At 41.0% G+C, this 22,810-nt stretch overlaps 1 protein-coding gene across 1 annotated transcript; it reads right to left on the bottom strand.

Annotated features, from left to right (window-relative positions):
- Window positions 1-402: 402 nt before the first annotated feature.
- Window positions 403-22,635, bottom strand: LOC124261197. Its single transcript, XM_046695515.1, is given in 11 exon segments — window positions 403-5,242; window positions 13,270-13,385; window positions 14,195-14,342; window positions 14,978-15,016; window positions 15,019-15,104; window positions 16,965-17,076; window positions 17,638-17,747; window positions 18,300-18,458; window positions 19,437-19,582; window positions 20,324-20,431; window positions 22,219-22,635. Coding segments are annotated over 10 exon segments (1,233 nt in total). The 5' UTR covers window positions 22,492-22,635; the 3' UTR covers window positions 403-5,242; window positions 13,270-13,333.
- Window positions 22,636-22,810: the final 175 nt, after the last annotated feature.

Raw genomic sequence — 22,810 nt, 5'->3', positions numbered from 1 at the left:
GAGCTCTTGACTGCACCCCATCCTTGCAGTGAGTGAGCGAGTTGGGTTTTATGCCACTTTTATCAATATTTCAGCAATATCACGGCAGGGGACACCAGAAATGGGCTTCACATATTCTGCCCATGTGGGGAATCGAACCCGGGCCTTCAGTGTGACAAGCGAACACTATAACCACTAGGCTACCCCACTACCTTCCATCCTTGCAATATCTTGCAGATAACTGTTCTTGGGTGCCCATATTGCTGATACCACAGACGCCCCAAGGTGATGCTGAATTATGTTTTCCAATACTGATCGTTGAAACCTCAATTGCCAAGATTAACACAGCTCTTTTCGACTTGTGCTAGACCAGATGTGGATCTGGTGGACAAAATGTATGGAAGGTATTTGACAAACACACATTATGTATTTATTTATTTGTGTCATCAAATTACAATACAAAAGTACAAAAATACTTTAACATATTCAAATACACATACTTGTGTATAAACAGCACTGAACAATACAAACAATATTACACATCATGGTATACATTTCAATTAAATGATGAAAGTTAAAACAATCACAAGTTCAGTGAGCACTTCCTTAGTCAAGCGTGTCCAGACTGGACTAGACTTTGATGTGTACCAGTGGACCCTCTGGCCTTGTGATGACCTTCAGTGAGGTGATAATGTCATGTTAGCAACAGTGCAAGATTATTAAATACTGATGGGTAAAAAATAAGGGAACACACAGCATACCAGAGGCATAAATGCATCAACATTGTTCATATCTTCAAATAAACAGAGTAAAACAGGAATGTCTTCATCCTTTCATTGTAAAACATTTTGGGGTCATTTTCAGGAAAGCTTGCGACATGCACATTGTGTGAATGGACATGAAGTGAAATGTGAAACTTAGGTCACAACACATTTATCATTTGTTCGCAGACAAAATATCTAATCTTTGTTTGAAAAGACTGAATGACTGTGCTTCTACTACCCTTGTATCAATATTCCAGCAATACCAAAGCAGGGGTAACCAGAATTAGGCTTCATATATTGTACCCATATGTGAAATCAAACTCAACCTATGATGTGGTAAGCTAACACTAGGCTAACAATAGACTACCCCATTGCCCCTTTTTCATCTAACAAATAGTCTCTGTGACTAGCAGTCATTATTATGGGCTGACATCAGGGTTCCAAATTATCATATGACCCCTAGTCCTACAGCAGTAAAATGAGCTTGTGGAATACCACTTGTACCATTAAATAGATGATGGTTAATGTAAATAACTAGGCTTATAATGACGGGAAGACCAACCACTATCCATGCATCATGTTATGTACGTGTATACCTTGAATCTAGAGTTGTTTCCCATTCATGTTTGCTTGTTAATATGTTTTTGTTTTCAGATGACATCACACATGAGTGATAGCCCAGTATAGCTTTGTGACTATTGATGTTACGCTTTATTCATCGTTATTAAGTTACCCGTATGTCCACTCACGAGGAGTTTTGAACATGTCACACTGTGTGCCATATGTTAGGATTAATGTAATATTACACCAATACTGAGTGTGGTGTGGTATCATTTGTCAAATTACAATGTATTGTTGCTACGCTAATATATTTCTTGGTTTACACAGCAAAGGTTCGGTTTTTTTACACTCCATTTCCGATTTAGAACCAGGCCTTAGTTTGATGTATTTTTTTTTTTCTGTTCATACGCAGTAGTTGATAACCTGCTTTCAGGTCATACACAGTAGTTGATGATCTGCTTTCAGGTCATACACAGTAGTTGATAATCTGCTTTCAGTTCATACACAGTAGTTGATAATCTGCTTTCAGGTCATACACAGTAGTTGATGATCTGCTTTCAGGTCATACACAGTAGTTGATGATCTGCTTTCAGTTCATACACAGTAGTTGATAACCTGCTTTCAGGTCATACACAGTAGTTGATAATCTGCTTTCAGGTCATACACAGTAGTTGATGATCTGCTTTCAGGTCATACACAGTAGTTGATAATCTGCTTTCAGGTCATACACAGTAGTTGATAATCTGCTTTCAGTTCATACACAGTAGTTGATAACCTGCTTTCAGGTCATACACAGTAGTTGATAACCTGCTTTCAGGTCATACGCAGTTGCAATGTTATTGTCCCACCATGTTGGTATGTTTTGTGAGTGGAGAATTTGCGAAGAATTTGATATCACTACATCAAGGCTACAGCTTCCTGTCATAGTAAGAATGTTTTGAATGATCCATCATGCCTCCTGCCACCAGAGAAAACTAACAAGGCATTCAAGTACTACCAGAAGCCAATCCTCACATTACCAGATGTGTTCAATTGAAGAATTTGTTACGCGAACATTACTAGTGACAACCGACCTTTTCATTATTCCCAATTTCAAAATTGGTCCATAGAATAATGATCTATAGTCAGCAAATTTTCGGAATAGGACCGCCTCAAGGACTATCAAGGAAACAGTACAAAGAACTGTACACCATCAATGTGGCAAATCCAAGTGCTGGACCAAGTGCGGAAGAAGTTGCAAATGACAATCAAACGGATATGACTACTTTACTGACTACTGTACAACAGCTACATCAACAGGTAGCCAGCTTGGCTGAGGAAGTGGTGAATAGACATTCTAACCTGTCACAAGTCATACAACCTCCGCAAGACAATGTGCACATTCATCAGGACAGTGTTTCAGAAATACCTCAGACTCAGACAAGGAATACACTATGTTCAGCCACACGACCCCTTGTCAACAAGAGGAAACCTCCCTACCCAGATCAACAACACCCTGCTAGGTGTGATCAATACCAGGTTGAAGGTCATTCAGTGCACTAGGTCATTAGAATCTACATTCTGGCAGTACAGTAGACTGTGGAAATAAGGCGGCTGAATCAGCAGGCTAGAAAAGCTGAAAGCATAGATTTTCCAGAATCCATCCTAGATGAAGAGAAGGCCTTTTCTCAAGATGATGAAAAGTTCCTGAATATGGTTGATGAGACAAATGAGTTCAATGATGGACACAACTATATTGATCTGCCATTCCGCCAGGACAATGTCAGCATACCTGATAATCACCAACATGCGCTTCAACGCTTCAAGAAGATGAAAGAAAAGACGAATAGAAATCCTCAGTTTGCCGCAGACTATGATGATTTTATGAGTTAGATGATTAGCAAGAGTTAGTGCCAGAAGAAGAGTCTGTAGTGGAAGTTGGTAAAACATGGTACATACCACATCACAGTGTCTACAACCAAAGCAAGCCAGGTAAAATATGTGTTGTGTTAGACTATGCTGCTATGTTTCAGGGGGTGCCTTTGAACGGTCAGCTGCTGAGCGGTCTGAATCTGACCAACAGTTTACTAGGAGTCTTAATGCACTTTCACCAGAGAGGAACCTACACGTGCAATCCATGGAGGTAGATCACTTTAGGCCCCGCCCCAGATGTTTTTTATGCAAGAAAGTAGGGCATGTTGCACGTGATTGTAAATCATAACAACATGTCAATACTGTTTCTGGCCATGCTGGTTCTGGAAATCATACAGAATCAAGAACCTTTTGGTTCTGCAATAAACAGCGACATTTGAAGAGAATGTCGTAAAGATTTAAACCAGATTAACTACCTCATCGTGAAGCCCATTAGGAAGATAATATCTGCTCAATTTAATTTAGCAGGCAGACCAAATTCATGTACAGTTAAAATTGGAAAACATAAATTTAGATGCTTGGTAGATTCAGGTGCAGAAGTTTCTACAATGCATAGGAGAGGTGCCACCTTAGAGCATACTTTTGTTGTAGTTAATAATGTTAACAGGACTGAAGCTGGAGTATGTGTATACTTTGACCTGGGAAGCATGAGAGTTGGACAGACCTCCATACCATTGGAGGAGGACATCCATGTGTCATCTGTTGTTCGACTGGCAGGTGATATGACAATCAAACCGCAGAGTCGAACAGTGTCCTATTGCAATTGATAGTGTGTTTCAGAGTGGAAAGTTGAAGTAGTCAGGCGGTAGTCAGAAGAGTTCAGCTTCTCTGGCTATGTTATCCAGATTATTTGAGGAACAGAAGAAAGCAGAATCAAAGGCAAAGGCTGCAAGTCTAAAAGAAGTTTAGAAGCTTGAGATAAGCAAGTTAGAGTTGAAAATGGAGGAAATGGAGTTAGAAATAAAGACTGAGCTTGCTATTGAGGAGGTGAAGACAAAAGTAATCGACGACTTTGAGAGATCGTTACAAGTCAAGCTGTACATATCTTCTGTGAAAACGTCGGCTGTGAAATCTCACATGCAAAGGATCTAAGATCAAAGTAATATGGTTAATGACAACACACCTGTAGGAATGCCTCAGTATGGACCAATGTTAGACTATGGGTTTGTTACACGACATTTGAAGAAACTGCATGATGTCATTAAGCCTTTCAGTGGAGATCCCATTGACTATGAGACAGTTAAAAAGCTGCATTCTTCTCAATACAGATGACATAGATTAGATTCCACCAACATAAACAGAACCTCTGTGAGATGTGCGCATGCATAAAATGATCAGCTGGCACTCTGCTTAGAATGGTCAGCAACTAATTAACGAAGCTCTGAAGCTCTCAAGTTTTTCGCATCAAGTTTGGACTATGGATACTAACAACCTACTGCTTTATGTGTCTTGAATAGAATGTTTCTTTGAACCGTTGACGAACACAGTTAATGACCAAAGAGTGGACACAATATGGCAACACCTGCTAAAGACAATGGGGTGACGGGGCACAGCTCTACCCATATGACAAAGCCTAACATAGTTGGCACTAACAGACCTTGATTTTTTGAAGGGGTCAAAAATCTGTCAAAACAGTTGTTGGGTAAATCAAGACCTAAGTCTAACACCAAATGGACTCACAAATGGAGAAGGAATACCCAGAGGGTTGTTGTAGTAATGTAGTAATGTAACTATTAACGTGACCAAATTGACACGTAACGCTCCCTTAACTACCGGAGGGAAACAACTGCTCCCTGTGCACCCCAATGCATGATGGGACCATTACATCATCGGGCTACGTGCTTCCCGTCCAAGTTTGTATGCTTCAGCCGACCGAAATAAAGCCGCTGTTCTCCAAATCGTGTCGTGTGCTTTTGGAAGAATGTTAGTCACGATACCACATTTTGGCGACGAGGATACAAGGTTATAAGGCTGTGGAATTTCGCATCCAGGTGCGAGAAAAACTCATCAGGAAATCCTCCGGGACCCTGATTGAAGAGAACGGAAAGCGCGTAAGTGAAAATCAAACAAAATGGCGGCGTTTGGAAAAACAGAGGAATTTGATCCCGATAGTGACGATTGGGGTGAATATACTGTGAGATTGGGACATTATTTTACTGCAAATAGTATTGAAGATGCAGGAAAGCAAAGAGCAATTCTTTTGAGTGTGATTGGAAGTAAACCTTATAAACTTTTGAGGAATCTGACCATACCATCGAAACCGGGCAATCTCTTACAAGGCAATAGTCAAGTTAATGAAGAATCACATTAGTCCAAAGCGAACTGTCATGGTGGAGCGGCGACGCTTCAATATGACAGACAGACTGTAGAATGAGAGTGTTTCGGCTTTCGTAACGGGACTGAGGCACCTTGTGTCGACATGTGATTATCCAGAATTTGGATGTTGCCACGGATACGGACTTTACCGCCATACAACCGGGCACCACGGCAATAAGCTGCCCGTCAAGGCTTCCTCACATTGACGTTGCTAATCCGCCGCTTATACCGGTTTTCCCGGATGTCTCGGATTTGGATACACAGGGATTCTTTTTCAGAGAGATCGTCTTTGGGGTACATATATGCATTTTCTGCCACTGAAAATGTCCTGTGACAGTTGTATCAATGTTTTAATAAAAATTATACAATAAATAAAAATTATCGGCCCCCACCACGTGGAGTTACCTCCCTGCTACACATGCGCAGCCAACCAGGTAAGCACCTAGGCCCATATCATCATTCCTTCTGCTGTCACTCAAAGCGTTCACACGTGTTCGAGTAGCCTAGCTGAATTACTTCTCTTGAGAGATAAAGAAGAATGTCTGAGACTCCAACAACTGTATGTATGGTCTTTGTTCGCTCTTGACAGACAGTTTTATTGACTTTGCAGTGTGTTATTTCTCATTTTTGTGACTTTGTATTAAACTTTACGCTAGCTGTCCCGTGGTTTACGCACGTGTTGCTTTTCCATGGTGGGAAGTTTAGCGTGCCACGTGGTTGTCATATTGTGTTATTAACCAAGTATTTCTTCCCGTGGTCGCATTCACGTAATTTTCAATGTTTTGTACGTGTATATTTATGCTGCTGGTTCCGCTGTTAGCTACATGCTTGCGTGTTTGCTTTCAGGCATTTACTGGGTTTTCTGTCTGCGGGCAGAACATTCCGCAAGCTGATAAGCACGATAAGTGCTTGTGCTGCCTTGAAAAGGTGGGACATAACCCTGATGTTTGTGAGCTTTGTATGGCCTTTTCTCCCCAGGCCCAGAAACGAAGGGCGGTGGATTTCCTGTTCTACAAGGAATTGCAAGAGGCGGGAGGGGAACTTACCCAGGAGGTCCCCCCGTCAAAACCTAAAAAGTCCAAACCGACTAAAAAAGGCATAAGGCGCCTCCCCAGTCATCCCACGGTGGTTTCGATATGTCACTAATAACCCAATTATCCAGCAGCTTATGGACTCCGTGAAGTCCCTTGTTCATGAGTCCGTTGGAGGTCTCCATCAGGAGTTCCTCACCCACTCTCAGCAGGGGACTGAGAGTCCGGGGATGGGATCGCCGAGCCCGGCTCGATCCCTTAGCCTGGAGGTGTCTGTCGATCCTTTGCCTTTGGCTTCGGGTCCAGACACCTCGGCTATCCCAGAGGGGGAGGGTTCACTCCCAGTCCCCCTCTCGGTGCTGGCGCAGGGTCCGTTGAGGATTCCTGGGGTTCCGTTCCCTGTGACGCCCCGCCCCATGAGAGCGGAGGAGTCGTCTCTGCCCGGTCTTCCTCCCGTGTCTCAGGACCGGGGTTCAAGTGGTGAGTCAGTTGCCGAAGCAGGGAGTTCCTTCGGCTCTTCCCTCGGTGTCTGGGGCTCGGATCCTCTTCACGAGGAGACCCCAATCCTGACTCGGGCTCGGGTGCCGAGTCTATGGACGTTGGGGAGGTCAAGGAGCCGGAGGGCACTTTCCACTTCTCCTCGTCGGCTCTACGGGAGGTGCGGCAGTGTATTGCCTATAATTTAACGACTTTAATCAACAAATATGTCTGTCATAAGTGGATGTACAGATAAAGAAACTTTACAAGACACTGAAGACATGCAAAAAATTGAAATAATATCCAAGCTCCGGAAGGAGAGAGGAGGAATTGTGTCATACTTTTGCAAAATAGAGAAGGGAATAAGACTGATGATACAAGAGGGCAACCCAAGTGCAGTTTCTCTTGAAGAACTAGAACTTATGAAAGAAACATTAGACAGAATTGTTGTGAAGTCTATGCAGTTGAAGGAATTAGTTGTCCATGATCCAGTGGAATTCAAGCAAGTTGATGAATATTATAATGCCCTCAAGGATAGATATAGTAAATTAGCAGCAGAAATTAGGGATTTATGGTCAAAGACAGTTAGGAGATTAAACCCGAAGATTCTGCAAGTCAGGTCAGCGTGAAGTCAGTAGCATCACATGTGAAGGTGGCCGAGACTAGGGCAGCAGCGCTTCGTGTGAGAGCCGAGGCTCTAAAGAAACAACAGTCACTGAAGCGTCAGGTGATGGAACTGCAACTGCAAGAGGAAGCCCTTAAGTTAGAAACAGAGATCGCCGCTGCTGAGGCAGACACCAGCGCTTTGAGTGATAACGGGAGTACAGTTAAGAGGCCTCTTCCAGCTACATCCATGCTGAACCCCAGGACTGAAGAGTTTCAGCTGAAATCAGATACTCTTCCAAGTCACCTGATCAAACCAGAGAGAGAGCGTAAACAGGAACTTACACAGTCACTAGTGTCTGAGAGTAGCAAGGAGATTCTGAACATGATTCATCTCCCTAGAGCAGAGCTGATTAAATTTGATGGTGATCCACTCAAGTATTGGATTTTCGTCCGTTCCTTTGACAATAGCATTGGATCAACTTCAATAAGTGACACTGCCAAACTCACAAGACTCCTACAGTATTGCAGTGGCAAAGCACTTTTGGTCATAGAGTGTTGTGCTGTTAAACCAAGACTATGGTTATAAGGAGGCAAGAAGAATTCTGCAGGAGCGATTCGGCAACTAGTTTGTTATTTCGCGTGTGTGGATTCAAGAGTCACTGAGAGACCAGTACTGAGGAATGGAGACAATGCAGCCTTGCGTCAGTATGCAGACTCGGTGAAAAGCTGTATAGTCACTTATCAGCCATGGGGAGACTCACAGAGGTTGATAACCAAGACAGGATAAGGAAGATGACAGAAAACCGATCAATCTACAGAACAGATTGAGAAATCAAGCAGTCAGCCATCTCAGGACACACAGACATTACCCAAACATTCATGAATTTGCTCAATTCATTGAGATGGTTGCCGATGAGGCTAACGACCCAGTCTTCGGGAATATTCGCTTTGACAACAAAGAGAGACCATCTAAGGACACGATAGCAAGGGAAGAGCCTTACAAACTGTCATGAAGTACAGAAACACTAAGTCAAGTTGCAAGTTATGCTCTGGAGATCATGCCATCTACATGTGCAACACATTTAGACAAATGAATTCTGAAGATAGACTGAAATTCATGCAAGAAGAAAAATTATGAGCAGAGCAGTCCATATCGAGAAATTGGATTCAATGAGTACAGACTCCTTCATCGACACACTTCGGCGATTTGTGAGTCGCAGAGGCAAACCAGAGAAATTTAGGACTGATAACGGGTCTAATTTCAAGGGAGCTTGCAGAAAGCTCAAAGAGGCAATTCAAGCATGGAACTTGAAACAAGTTGATGATTTTCTGACTAGGAAAGACATTCAGTGGGAGTTTAACCCTCCTACAGCATCCCATATGGGCTGTGTATGGGAGCGGCAGATAAGGACTGTGCACAAAGTGTTGAATGGACAGTTATGCAGGGAAAAAGGACTGTCTGATGAGTGTCTTCATACACTTTTCTGTGAGGTTGAAGCAATAATCAATAGCAGACCAATCACCGTTGTATCGGACAATGTGCGGGATGCAGAAGCTCTCACACCTAACCACTTGCTTCTATTGCGGCAAGGCGGGTTGATGCCTCCAGGTGACTTTCATCCTCAAGATGTGTACAGACAACGATGGAGGCATGTACAATTCCTGTCCGATGTTTTCTGGAAACGTTGGGTCCGGGAATATCTTCCAACCTTGCAGCTTAGACAGAAGTGGTTGAAACCTACATATAATCTCTGTGTGGGTGATATTGTTCTCATTATGGATGAGAATACACCGAGAAAATTGTGGCCACTTGCATGTGTGGAAAAGACATTCCCAGGTAGAGATGGACTGGTGCGGTCAGTGCTTGTGAGATCAAGGGGGACAATCCTTACCAGACCCATCCATAAACTCTGCCTTCTGGAGTCAGTGACACTATGACTGACCAAATGTCAAATGAGTGACTTCTCATAAAGCAAATCAGTAAATGTGATTGTGTGACTACTGTAACTTTAGAGGAGTATATCATTGAAAGTATTAACTTTGAGTTCATTTAAGAGAAATATTCATAATCACAGTATATTATATTTTGTATACAATCATGGTATTCACCTGTGAGGTTGTTTGGTTATTACATTTCTTTTATTTGTTTAGGTCATTTTATTCAAGTAATATTCTTTGGTTAAGAGTATATTTAGGTTTTTTGAGGTACATGTTTGTTATAAAGGAAAACTACACATTTATGGGGCCGGTGTGTAAAGATTTATTTGCTTTGATTATTCATAATCAGAGAGAGTCGTCCTTGGGGTAGGGCCACCCACCTCCCCGCAATTCTGTTCACTGATTTTTTCAGCAGAAGGAATGATGATACGGGCCTAGGTGCTTACCTGGTTGGCTGCGCATGCGTTGCAGGGAGGTAACTCCACGTGGTGGGGGCCGTATAATAAATAAAAAGATTTTTATTTATTGTACAATATTTTTATTAAAACATTGATACAACTGTCACATGACATTTTCAGCCGCAGAAAATGCATATATGTACCCATGGACGACTCTCTTCAAAGAATTGGAAACCTCTGCAGGTTTAGTTAATTCTTTTTCAAAAAGGTCGTCCTTGGGGTACATATATGCATTAACTCAGACTCCCAAAGACCGGAGGCCAGGGAGGAGGGAATTCTGTAAAAGTACACATGAATAGCGATCGTTAGGAAGAATGTAACAGACACCACAACACTCATCTGTGACGTGTCCCGTGTATTTGTCATAATAAGGTGGTAAGTGTTTTGTTACTTAGATGAAATAAATAAACCATCACATACATCTATTCTTCGTCATCATTTTTATTCAAATATTGAAAAAATATCTTATTAAAAACAAAAGTAGTATGTATAAAGTATACATTGTACAGATGTATAACCTTTTACTATCATACACTTAAAAAGAAGTAATTATTATTTTGTTAAGGGACCCTTTTAACTAGGGGTCTACAGCCCTTTTGACTTCCTGATGCGGCCCTTTTGACTTCCTGATGGGGCCCTTTAGTCTTGCGGCCCTTTTTGACCTGTTCTGATGTACATTTACTTAGTGGGAATGATGTTCCCACAGCCTTGGAACCATTACAGGTAATTGAGAGAACTCTTCTCGGATAACAGTAAGTGGACCCATGAACAATTGTGATTGTGCAGACAGTGAGGAGTGTTCCAAAGAATCTCAGTTTTCTGAAGACGCGTGTCAACACAGACTTGCAGAAACAACTTACAGATCAGTTTAATTATGACTTCAGTGAGAAAGAGGTGACAACAAACCCGAGATGTCAATAGAAGATGACAGAGAGTCAGTGGTGTGAAATGTTTTGAGGAAAGATTATGAGTTACCTCTACCCTTCAGAAATCCATCAGAGATCAGCATGATGACAACAAAATTCAAGCAGAACAACATGCAGAACATCTGAAAAGAAAGTTCAAGAAGAATTCCACCTTCCACGAACATTACAAGACATTCTTTGCAGTTCACCTGGATTCAGGATATGCTCGGAAAGTGCCTGCAGAGAATCTCAAATGAAATGACAAAAGACTTTGGTATTTATTTTCAAAGTCTTTCAACACAAAGATGACATATTGCTATTTGAGGAATCTGACCATAAGAGTACAGGGCATGCCTTGCAGAATACAACCATACACACTGAAGATTGAGAATAGTCCTGGCAATCACATGGAGTAAGTTCTCTACAGCCTCTCTAAATCCTATCCATGTCACCAAATAAAACCAGCAAAATTACAGACATGGATATTCGAACAAATAAAGTTTCAAAAAAGGAGAGAAGAAACCAGCAAAGATTCAGAGCTCAAAGTACTTGAACTTCCATCTTCAGTTTGTAAACATGTAGCCTACATTTCTCCAGTCCACTGTGAAATAGTCACTTGTACAACTGTCACGAACATCCCACCTATCGATGGGATAACTACATAAGACTGAAAGGCATCACTGAATAAAGTCAGAATGGTAAACTCTTCATGAAGAAAGCTTGAAGGAATGAATTCTTCTCTGAAACCACATAAATTAGTCATCAGTACACAAGAGGAATGTTTACACCTGATACTGCTATACAATGTTGGTCCATACAATAACACATATATATTCACTGAAAACTTGACCCCATGAACACATAAATTAGCTTATTTCAAACAGTAGTGTGGGCTAGTGGTGGTCCGATTATTTGAAATAATCGAAGATTGGTCGCAGTGACTAAACGACCAAGCAATTGATCATGTTTTCTCATAATCGAACACAAACAATTCTGGAACACTTTTAGCATTAACAATATTTTTCACAAGGTTGGTTTTGTCAGTTACATTTCATAAGCACTAAAAGCTTGTTCCAAGTCATGATTGAATTTATCTTAAAGACATCAGGAAATATATGTTCCTAACATACTAGTCTTCCTTTCAAGATATGAAAATTGCCACACAAAAAAACAAAGACCTACATGTTTTTTTCTTTATGTTTTTGTGCATTAACAAAAATAACCAGGAAAAATTCAAAAATGATGCTAACCAATAAATTTCGACGATTGATCGGTTGTAATGAAGCAATCATCAATTATGAGATTTTAACCAATTCCCAACACTAGTGTGGGCGGTGGTGTAGCCTTGTGGTTAAAGCGTTCCCTCATCACGCCTAAGACCTGGGATCAATTCCCCACATGGGTACAATGTGTGAAGCCCGTTTCTGGTGCCCACCGCCGAGATATTGCTGAAAGCTTGCTAAAAGCAGTGTAAAAACTAAACTCACTCATTCACTCACTCACTCAAACAGTTGTGTGTAGGTAGACATAGATCAGTCCATTCAAACAATTGGGTGTGTACACAGGCTCATGGATCAGTCCATTCAAACAATTGGGTGTGTACACAGGCTCATGGATCAGTCCATTCAAACAATTGGGTGTGTACACAGGCTCATGGATCAGTCCATTCAAACAATTGGGTGTGTACACAGATTCATACACATTCAAACTCATGGATCATTAGTGTACACACAAGTCCATTCAAAAATCCATTCAAACAATGGATCAGTCCACACAGATTCATGGTGTACACAGGCTCATGGATCAGTCCATTCAAACAGTAGTGTGTGTAGCTAGACATAGATCAGTCCATTCAAACAATTGGGTGTGAACACAGACTCATGGATCAGTCCATTCAAACAGTAGTGTGTATAGGTAGACACATGGATCAGTCCACTCAAACAATTGGTTGTGTACACAGGCTTATGGATCAGTCCATTCAAACAGTAGTGTGTGTAGGTAGACACATGGATCAGTCCATTCAAACAATTGGGTGTGTATACAGACTCATGGATCAGTCCATTCAAACAGGTCTATCACAATACAGCAAAGAGGAGTAATAAAAAGAGGTGTACAACAAAAGCTCATCTTGTCATGAGCATATAGACTCAAAAACTATTGGCAGATCAGGTCCACCTGTAAGTCATATATATTCTGCAGCAAACAGACTAGATATTTAAACCTTGTTCCCTTGTGCTGCCTACTCGTTACCATGTTACCAGATGCAGTCAGCACCATACCATATTGGTCCAGGAAATATTCACTTCATTCAACAGTATTCTACCTTGTTCCAGTCACTCGGTTCAAACATTAGACAGTTAGCAGCACAACTGTTCAGCTGGTCTCAGTCATGATGAGGCCTTTAGTTTCTTCATTTCCTCTTCTTTCCCAGCGTAGTTTCTGAACACACACACAAAATAAGATTTGTGACCATGTACATTAAACATAAAAAATTATACCATACAGTAAATTACATCATGCAATAAATTATAAATAAAATACAAGTAATAAAATACAATAATACAGTAAAGTGTATGTACACTAAACAGTAAAGTACAGAATTCTGTGATACACTGAGTGAGTGAGTGAGTTTAGTTTTACGCCGCTTTTAGCAATATTCCAGCAATATCACGGCGGGGAACACCAGAAATGGGCTTCACACAGTGTACCCAGGTCTTCGGCGTGACAAGCGAACGCTTTGACCACTAGGCTACCCCACCGCCCCCTGTGATACACTGAACAGTAAAGTATATAATACTGTACATTTGACCAGTTCAAATAAGTTCATAAGCAACTATACTGGACTACATATGCAGCAAGCAACTTCTAACAATTTCTTCATTTAAGCCAGGGCTCACTTGCACAAAGCGATCTTAGCGCTACAATGATTGTAACTCCCATTCTCCAACATAGGCTTAAGATAGTCGTAGCGCTAAGATCGCTTTGTGCAAGTGGGCCCAGGTCTTGTCCTACATGTGATGTGGAGCAAGATCTAAGCAGGCAGGGTGCAATAAGAGGTGAACTGACTTGATGTCAATTTCTGATGCAGACATACTAATCTTTAATGGTACAACCACTACACAACCAGGCAAGTCACAGCAGAGCAGATGATATGTGTAATGGTGTTGATCAACACACAAACGAGGAAGAGACAGCATGTTACTTTTCAGAAGCTGCTAGAGATGTACGAGAAGTGCTAGCAACTGTACCTGTAGTCCCACTCACTGATGCCCCAACCCTCCACACCATTCAGTCGGAAGTTACACAGACGCTCGAAGATTTTAGCATCCCACTCTTCCCCCATGTAGAACACTGGACACTGAACCACATCAATGGACAGCTCATACTTCTTGCCACCTGCAATAGTAAGGAAAATTGTCCAGCTTCCAAAACTCAGCAACAGCCTTTTTCTTTACACATGAAGCAGGATTCATGATAATACATGCCCCTGGTGATTAGATAACTGGCAGAGGGGTGTGCTTACTAAACCATAAACAACTGGTCAAATTCGTTTTACTGGTAGTGAATAAACTCACTTCAAACCTCACTTGAAGCCAAAACTTTTTCAATAATAGGCTATACATTTTTGCGCATAATATTCATGATATATAAATGATGATATTTGTGTCGATGAGAAAACTCCTAAAAATGTCCACTGCATTTTTAGTAAATTCACTAGAGTGAGTACTGCTTTTGCAATATCACAGCAGGGGACACTAGAAATGACGCTTTACACATTGTACCCATGAGGGGAAGTGAAAGACAAGCAAACATCTTAACCACTAGGCTACCACAGACCCAGTAAAGCTGTGCATATCAATTAAACTATCATTGACAACAACAGATGCAAATTGAAGTTTACAATACAAAATGCATGCCTAATATTGTCTATCCAAAAAGAAGCATTGCACCATTATTCATTTGCACCATTACTCTTCAGAGACTGACACCAATGACACACACACATAAATATCACATCTTGATAGAGATACCTGCTGTGAAGCCCAGAGTCATCTGTTTAGGGGATTCTGATCTTCTCCATGGTTGAAGAATTCAAAGTCTGTGTGAGACACGGGGACTAGAGTGCCATCCTTCAGAAACATGTAGCCGACAGTAAGTCTGTAAATAAACACTCCATCTCAAACCAAGGCAGTTGTATTCTCTGGATTGGTTGCTAATGTTTGGTTGTTTGGCATGTTTAATGCCTCACTAAGTAATAGCCCAGCTATATTTCTACTGTCTGTAAATAACTGACTCTGGACCAAACAATCCAAACCAGGACTGAAATCATGTTTGTTTGATCAGCATTCTAGAAGTTGGTAAGTCAGTAATGAAGCATACAACTTAATAGATAACAACTTCTTGTCTATTGCATAGAGCGATTCTTACCTCTTCAGCTTGATAACAGTGTAAGATTCTGCACTGAAACATCGCTCAACACAAAAAACAAGAAGTGGTTATCCATAAAGTCATATGCTTCATCACAGAAATCATGTTGCTGTGTTTGTGTTTTTGTTTGTTGTTTAATGATGCACACAGCAATATTCCTGTCATATGATGAAAGTCTGTGAATAATCAAGTTTGGAAAGGACTAAATAATGAATAAAATCATAGGCATTGATCTTTTAGCAACAAAATGACACACATCAACCAAGTCAGCAACCCTGGTCCATTTTGTCGCCTCTTACTATACCAGCTTAAGCATAATGAGTTGCTGAAGACCAATTTTAACCCAAATTTTCATAGGGCAGTAAGCGTGGAGAGTGAGTTTGGTTTTACATTGTTTTTAAATTTTGCTGGAGCTTAGGCCAGTAATTGAGTTTGATTTGATGCCATTTGAAAAGTGTCTCTCAACACTATTCTCAATACAACAGACACAACTTCTCACATAATACCACAACAAAGTAAGGGACAATAACCTTGATATACACATTTGATACATCTCAGTGAACCATTCTGAACTTTACACATTTTACCCATGCTAATCAGTGGTCAAAATTCCAGTCGACGAGATCAACCACCATATCTTTACTCATGCAACCTGTTATCTTTACAAAGTGGCCTTACAACACATTACAAACACAAGGATACATACATTGCGACCCATCTCCCCACACTAACTCTGTCCATAACCAGCAAGAAATCAGTGAATACAGACTTTGTATAGCTATCAGTATGTCACCATGACACAGTTGTGATCGACTAGGAGTTTGACAGTAGGGACTTTGTTTATTACTGAATGACTGACTGAGTTTGGTTTTACGCCACTTTTAGCAATATTCCAGCAACATCACGGCGGGGGACACCAGAAATGGGCTTCACACATTGTACACATGTGGGGATTCGAACCCGGGTCTTCAGCGTGACGAGCCAACGCTTTAACCATTAGGCTACCCCACCGCCCCTTGTTATTTACTACGTATAGCATTGATCACATAATAGTGAGGAAGACCACAGATACAGATACAAACACTCCACACACAGGTGTTGTGAGGGGAAATACCTGACCAAACACATGGGCCCAGAGAGGCAGGTCATAATTCATAGTCACACAAAGACTGGTTCACTCACTCATTCACCCACTCACTCACAGTCAGATACACACTCACTCGTCACTCCCACAAAGGTGCTGTGAGAGGAAATACCTGGCCAAACACAAAGCTGGCACAGCATAGAGGCCAGTTCTTAACTTCACTCAAACACAAATGCCACTTCACTCATTCACTCACTCGTCACTCCCACACCGGTGCTGTGGAAGGACATACCTGACCAAACACATGGGCCTAGAGATGGCTACAACATAGAAGCCAGTTCACTCACTCATTCAATGTCTCACTCGTCACTCCCACACCGGTGCTGTGGAAGGACATACCTGACCAAACACATGGGCCTAGAGATGGCAACAACATAGAAGCCAGTTCACTCACTCATTCACTGTCTCACTCGTCACTCCCACACCGGTGCTGTGGAAAGACATACCTGGACATACACATGGGCATACAGATGGCACCAACACAGAGGCAGGTGCCGTCACTGAAGTAGCCATACTGCAGACCATATCGATGGAAGTACTTCCAATCTCGAATATTGCCTGAAAGTAAATATATACAATGTAGGTACGAAGGCTCACAGTAATAGGATGATAGTATGACTTAACAATTAGGCAAGACAAGTGATATGGTTCTATTATACTTTTTTACACCAAGGCGTCTTTTATCTCCTTGGAAACACTATATGTTCAATATTTCCTAACAGCATATGTACAGCTTCAAATCAACATCACAATTGACAAATCTACCTCAAACACCTATTACACACATCATGTATATATATTACCAATATCTATTCTCAGAGCATCATGGTGGGCCACAATTAGCTGCGTAGGGTTCAGTCTCTTTGGCATGCACGAATCTATGATCATGGGTTCAAATCGCCGATCGTTCCTGAAGATGTATCTAGGTTTGGCAGCACCTTTTACAGCCGGTGACTGCTCATGGGTGTAACCAAAATGGGGAACATCTAACACCTACATCACATGAGTGTTTTTCAATCTCATCATGCTGACAAGGCACAACGTACCTGAAATACTGTTTCAAGAAGCTGTAAACAAACCCTGATATCCTTAAGAAGACATTTGCAATTTGAATCTCACCATAAGAGTGATCCCGGACTCCCCTGACCAAGAGTGTCTTCGGCTCCAATCCCTCGATACACACATCACCCACAAGCTCCCCAAATTGCTCATAGTGGGTCTGATGCACTCTGTGACAATGTACAATGTGAGATCGTATTGGCACAATACATCATCATCATCGTAGGGAGCATCTCAAAGCAAAATACAATTATTTCCTTAGTCAGTAGATTTCAGTTGACCATAAATCATTTGTAATCCTCAGCTCCTTTGGGATCATACACCTAAATTTCCTTATATGGCACAAGAAGGTTCTACATTCACATCCATACTCTACATTATAATAACACATCAAATCCACACCCTAACACAATTGTTACCATGGTTACTGAACCATTGTGTACTCAGCTTTCATTCCCAGCTCACCAAGTATCATACACCACAAGCTGCCTAAAAGGCACTAGATGGTAACAGCCACAATACCATCTCATCCAGCCAGGTACCCAATGACACCTGAGTTGAACCCGTGAAGATCTGGGTTAGAAATTGACTTTAGCAACCAATGCTTGTCATAAGGGGTGACTAATGGGATCAGCTGGTCAGGCTCACAAACTGGTCCAAATTGCACACAAACAAATGATACAGATGCATGTTACATTTGTCATATGATCAAAGTGACTTACGTTTTCAAATTTTCAAAGTATCCCCTTGACCACTTCTCCCTGGCAATGGCGTCTGCTGTTGTTGAAGGGTCAAGGTCAGTGTCAAAATCAAAGAAGTTTGTAATGGCTGTCCATTTCAGGTCAAAGCTAACAGTCTTTTCTTCCCCTGTCTCAGAAAGTCTGCAATTCAAATTAACAATATTTCATTACAATGCTTATTATAGATAATTTGCTTCACAATATATGTCATAATCCTGAGGACTTGTAAAGCTGAAAGGTTAAAGCAAGAGCTGTCCTCCTTTATCCGAATCATGTTTATGATAGCATATATATGATCATAGATGGCTCAACCCAAAATTCAGTCTATATCAGTCTAGTAGTCTGCTAACAACTGGGACAGAGGCTTGGAAAGCATGTTAATCATGGTAATATCCTGATAGACCAGAATGTGAAATTTGTAATGTGAGTGAGTGAGTTTAGTTTTACGCCAGCTTTTAGCAATATTCCAGCAATATCACAGTGGGGACACCAGAAATGGGCTTCAAACATTGTGCTCATGTGGGGAATCAAACCCAGATTTTGAGCATGATGAGCAAACGCTTTAACCACTAGGCTACCCCAACGCCCCATTTTGTGATGTGACAGTGTTCGTGTTAACACAAAAACCTGCGTTTCACACAAAATTTAAGCATGATATGTTCTACCTGCGTGTTGTGCACGCAAAGCAGTTTGTGTGCTGGGCACAAGTAACTGAAAAAGGTATTTTGCCCAAGGAAACAACAAAATATAATAAGGTTTCTCTCAGCAAATTTGACTTGCAAATGATGACAGCATGCTCTAAAATGCAAGGAAATGATGTCTCAAATTCATAATCTTACGAGGCCCCCCTGAGAGACCTCGCCGCTTTCTGGCTCGGGCATATACCTGCGGTGCATGCACATGCAAGATTCTTGGGACAATGTGTTTTAAGAACGCAAAGCTTTTTTTCCTACCGCAAAGACTGTGTGAGACATGTATACACAGTATCTGCCATGAAACAAGATCTGATTAATCAATTCACATGGCAAAATTAAACTGAAAATAATTTCAGTATGAGTGTATCTCTCCATGGTAACCACTAGCTACACACTAGCTACATTGCTACCCCTTGCCGTTCACCTGAGTTTCCCCTGGAAGGCAACTCTCCATGTTTTCATGGGCTCCAGAACTTCCATGATGAGACCACCAGCCGAGTAGCTCTCCCCTTGGCCAGTAAGGCAGGTGTCTGGCATCGAAGGCATCATCAACAGTCCCACCCCAGGAACCTGCAGCAACCAATAATTTACAAAAGGCTGATGTCAGGAATAGGCTGCATTCTTGAAACACACACCTGCAGCAACCAATATTACATAGCGATGTGTGCCTGTGTGCTAGTGCACGTGGGTGAGTCTGCTTACACTGGTCAATACTACAGCTCAATTAAAGAGCAAGTCCACTGAGACAATATGCTGCAATTTAGCCTTTCTCAGTCACAGTATACTGACCCCAAGCTGGCACAACTGTGTTTTATCTAATCAATCCAAAGCACCAGGCAACTAAACAAGACGTACCATTTTCATTTTAAATCTTTAGTTATGATGGTGCAAGGTTAAACTCCCTCTCTAGAGGCAGATGTTCTAACCACTAGGCAATAGAGCATGTCATCTTGCCCTTTGACACGAATCTTCATCCAAACGATCACTTGTTTGTCCATTACTAACAAACCATTATAATGTAGCTGGAACATCGTCTACAGCAGTTTTAACATTCACTCAATCACCATACGACCATATCAACATTATTAGATATTTACTGCTACACTGCTGAACAGTGTTGCACATATTTACATTACACCTGGATTATGTGTATACTACTAGACTCTCTCCATATATTCCATATGTGATATTCACCAGTTTCAACTGTTTATCATGTTTATACAGACTGGATGTGTTGTGTAAAGTGCTACAATGATGTACACCATGTCCAACATACTGTGATATTGTCTTGTAACAATAAATACTGCTTACCCGAAGTAAAACAATAGTCTGAACAAGATTCTTGTGTCGTCTTGCTGTCGCTGTGACTATAAAGTGCCCTTCTTTGTTTCCACCATTGAAATAGACAGCATCCACAGCCTGCAAATATTACATGTCTATCAACATAATGTTGTCCTGACCATGAACAATCAAATATAATGCAAAGTCAATTCAAGGACAGATAAGGAAATACAAATAGGTCAGTGTTATACTGGAACTGCTGAAAGTATCTTTATAAATGATTTTAGATATTCTGCATGATACAAATACAAAAGTACACAATTCAGTTGTATATCACACATAAAGATTGCGAGATGTTTTTGGGAATGTACTAATGTTAGAAAAAATGTTACCACCTGAAATGGATAGCATTTGATATTACAGATGTAAAGGACAGTTGTACTCAATGCAACTTAGTTTTAGATAGATGTGAAAGGACAGAATGCTTCATTATTCATTGCAACAGAAATTAGTTTCATTGAACCTGGCTTCAACTGGCCAAGTATATGAACATGTATTAAATGGATATTGACATTACATGTACCTTTTTATCCTTTCATTGCTATCAGAAATATAATGAAGTTGGTGGCACTGACAACCAGCCCAGTCACAATGACCATAATGTTATTGACCATTTGCGCCAAATAAGACCATAAACCTATTTCAACAAGATCTAAATGATGCTGCAATTACTGACATGCTGGCTAATGATATAACTAGTAACAAATTATATTGTCAGGATTATCTATCAACACCCCTTTAGTGTATTAACTTATCTTTCATTGTTTACGTGCAAATTGCAAAAAGTACTCAGGGGTTCTAAAATCCCATCGCTGGACGCCCAGGACAAGTCAGTTTAAATTTCGGGCGATCAAATAATGGTATCGTACTAGTCCGTGGGCTACTAGATAATTTCTGCTTACGGTTTCAAACTGCAAATAAAAATGGATTTCATTTTATTTCATATCTGCTCAAAATGTAGATGTTAAAATTTGACACGATACGAGAACGAAATGAAGTAATCTTCGCAATGATAATAAACAAGAGTTATCTCTCTTTGCTATTTATCACACCTCAATAAATAGTCCAGTAAACATTAACATCAAATACCATGTTGATTTATTCTTTCATAATTACATCATCATGATTATGTCATAAAAATCAGGACAAGTTACTTTCTAAAAGTCACTTGCCCTGTGACAAGTAGCTTTACAAAAAAAAATTGAACCCCTGGTTGTGAATGTGAAGTACCTTTATTAAAATGTGTCCCCAGAACACAATCATTATTATTTGTAACAGGCAACTAAATCTGGATGATTCAGGGTTAGAAAAGGTCCATCACAACCTGTACTAGTCGAGGTGGGTCCATGGATCAGGTGGTCAGACTCAGTAACTTGGTTGATCGCATGTCAACATAACCTGACAGGGTTTTCTCATAATATCAACCCCTTGTTCAGTAACTGGAGCGTCTGGTCAAGTTCACTATCATATATATTGATGGATTATTACCAAGTGCATCTTCAGCAAACAATGTAATTCAAACTGATTTCAATTCATGACAACTTTTATAAAGAAGTTCTTAATTATAACTTCTTATTACTTTCGTGGTTGTTACAGTACCGATCACCATGATCACTGGTAGTAAAACCTTTATTCGAATGAATTCCCTGAATGTAATAATAACACCTCCGCCACTTCGTTTACCTTTGGGGCGGTGGGGTAGCCTAATGGTTAAGGCGTTGGCTCGTCACGCCGAAGACCCGGGTTCGAATCCCCACATGGGTACAATGTGTGAAGCCCATTTCTGGTGTCCCCCGCCGTGATGTTGCTGGAATATTGCTAAAAGCGGCGTAAAACCAAACTCAGTCAGTCAGTCAGTCGTTTACCTTTGGGTGTTCAGGAGGCAGTATCTGGACTTTGTCCATGTCCTCTGGTGAACTTCTCGATCGCATGCCATACCCAGCATCCTCGCCACTTGTATTTTTACGGTTTTTATTTTGTCGCTTTCTCATCCAGAGAAGAACCCGAAAAAACAAATATTTGAGAGGGTACCATTTGTTGGGTTGAACGTAAATGCCGCATTTCAGTGGTGGCTCTGGTGTCAAGATCCATCTGATGCAGTAAATAACAACAACACCAGCAATAACGAGAGTAATCATGTTGACAGTCGGGTGAATCCGTTCTGGTCGAAGTTCATGTGGAGATGTTTCTTGATAAGCGTTTGTCAAGGGCGGGTAACTCTAACCTACGTACTAATAGCAACAACTTGTCAACAGTCAACATTGAGCTCTAACCATTGGAGGTTCAATCCTATATAATCTCGAATATTTCTTGATTTCACTCCGTCCCTGTTCGAGCACCAATTTGTCGCAGGTTCGGGTCTCTTATTGTCCGAAACAAATATGATGAGACGGAGTTGTTTTCAAAAGGCTGCAATTAGAAAAGTCAACATCATGAAATGTTGATATCTGTCTGCCG

The sequence above is a fragment of the Haliotis rubra genome, unplaced genomic scaffold, assembly GCF_003918875.1.
Source record: "Haliotis rubra isolate DU_JTF1 unplaced genomic scaffold, ASM391887v1 Scf790, whole genome shotgun sequence".
Taxonomy (NCBI): domain Eukaryota; kingdom Metazoa; phylum Mollusca; class Gastropoda; order Lepetellida; family Haliotidae; genus Haliotis; species Haliotis rubra.
The sequence above is the reverse complement of the archived record's forward strand: the minus strand, read 5'-3'. Positions and strand labels throughout refer to the sequence as shown.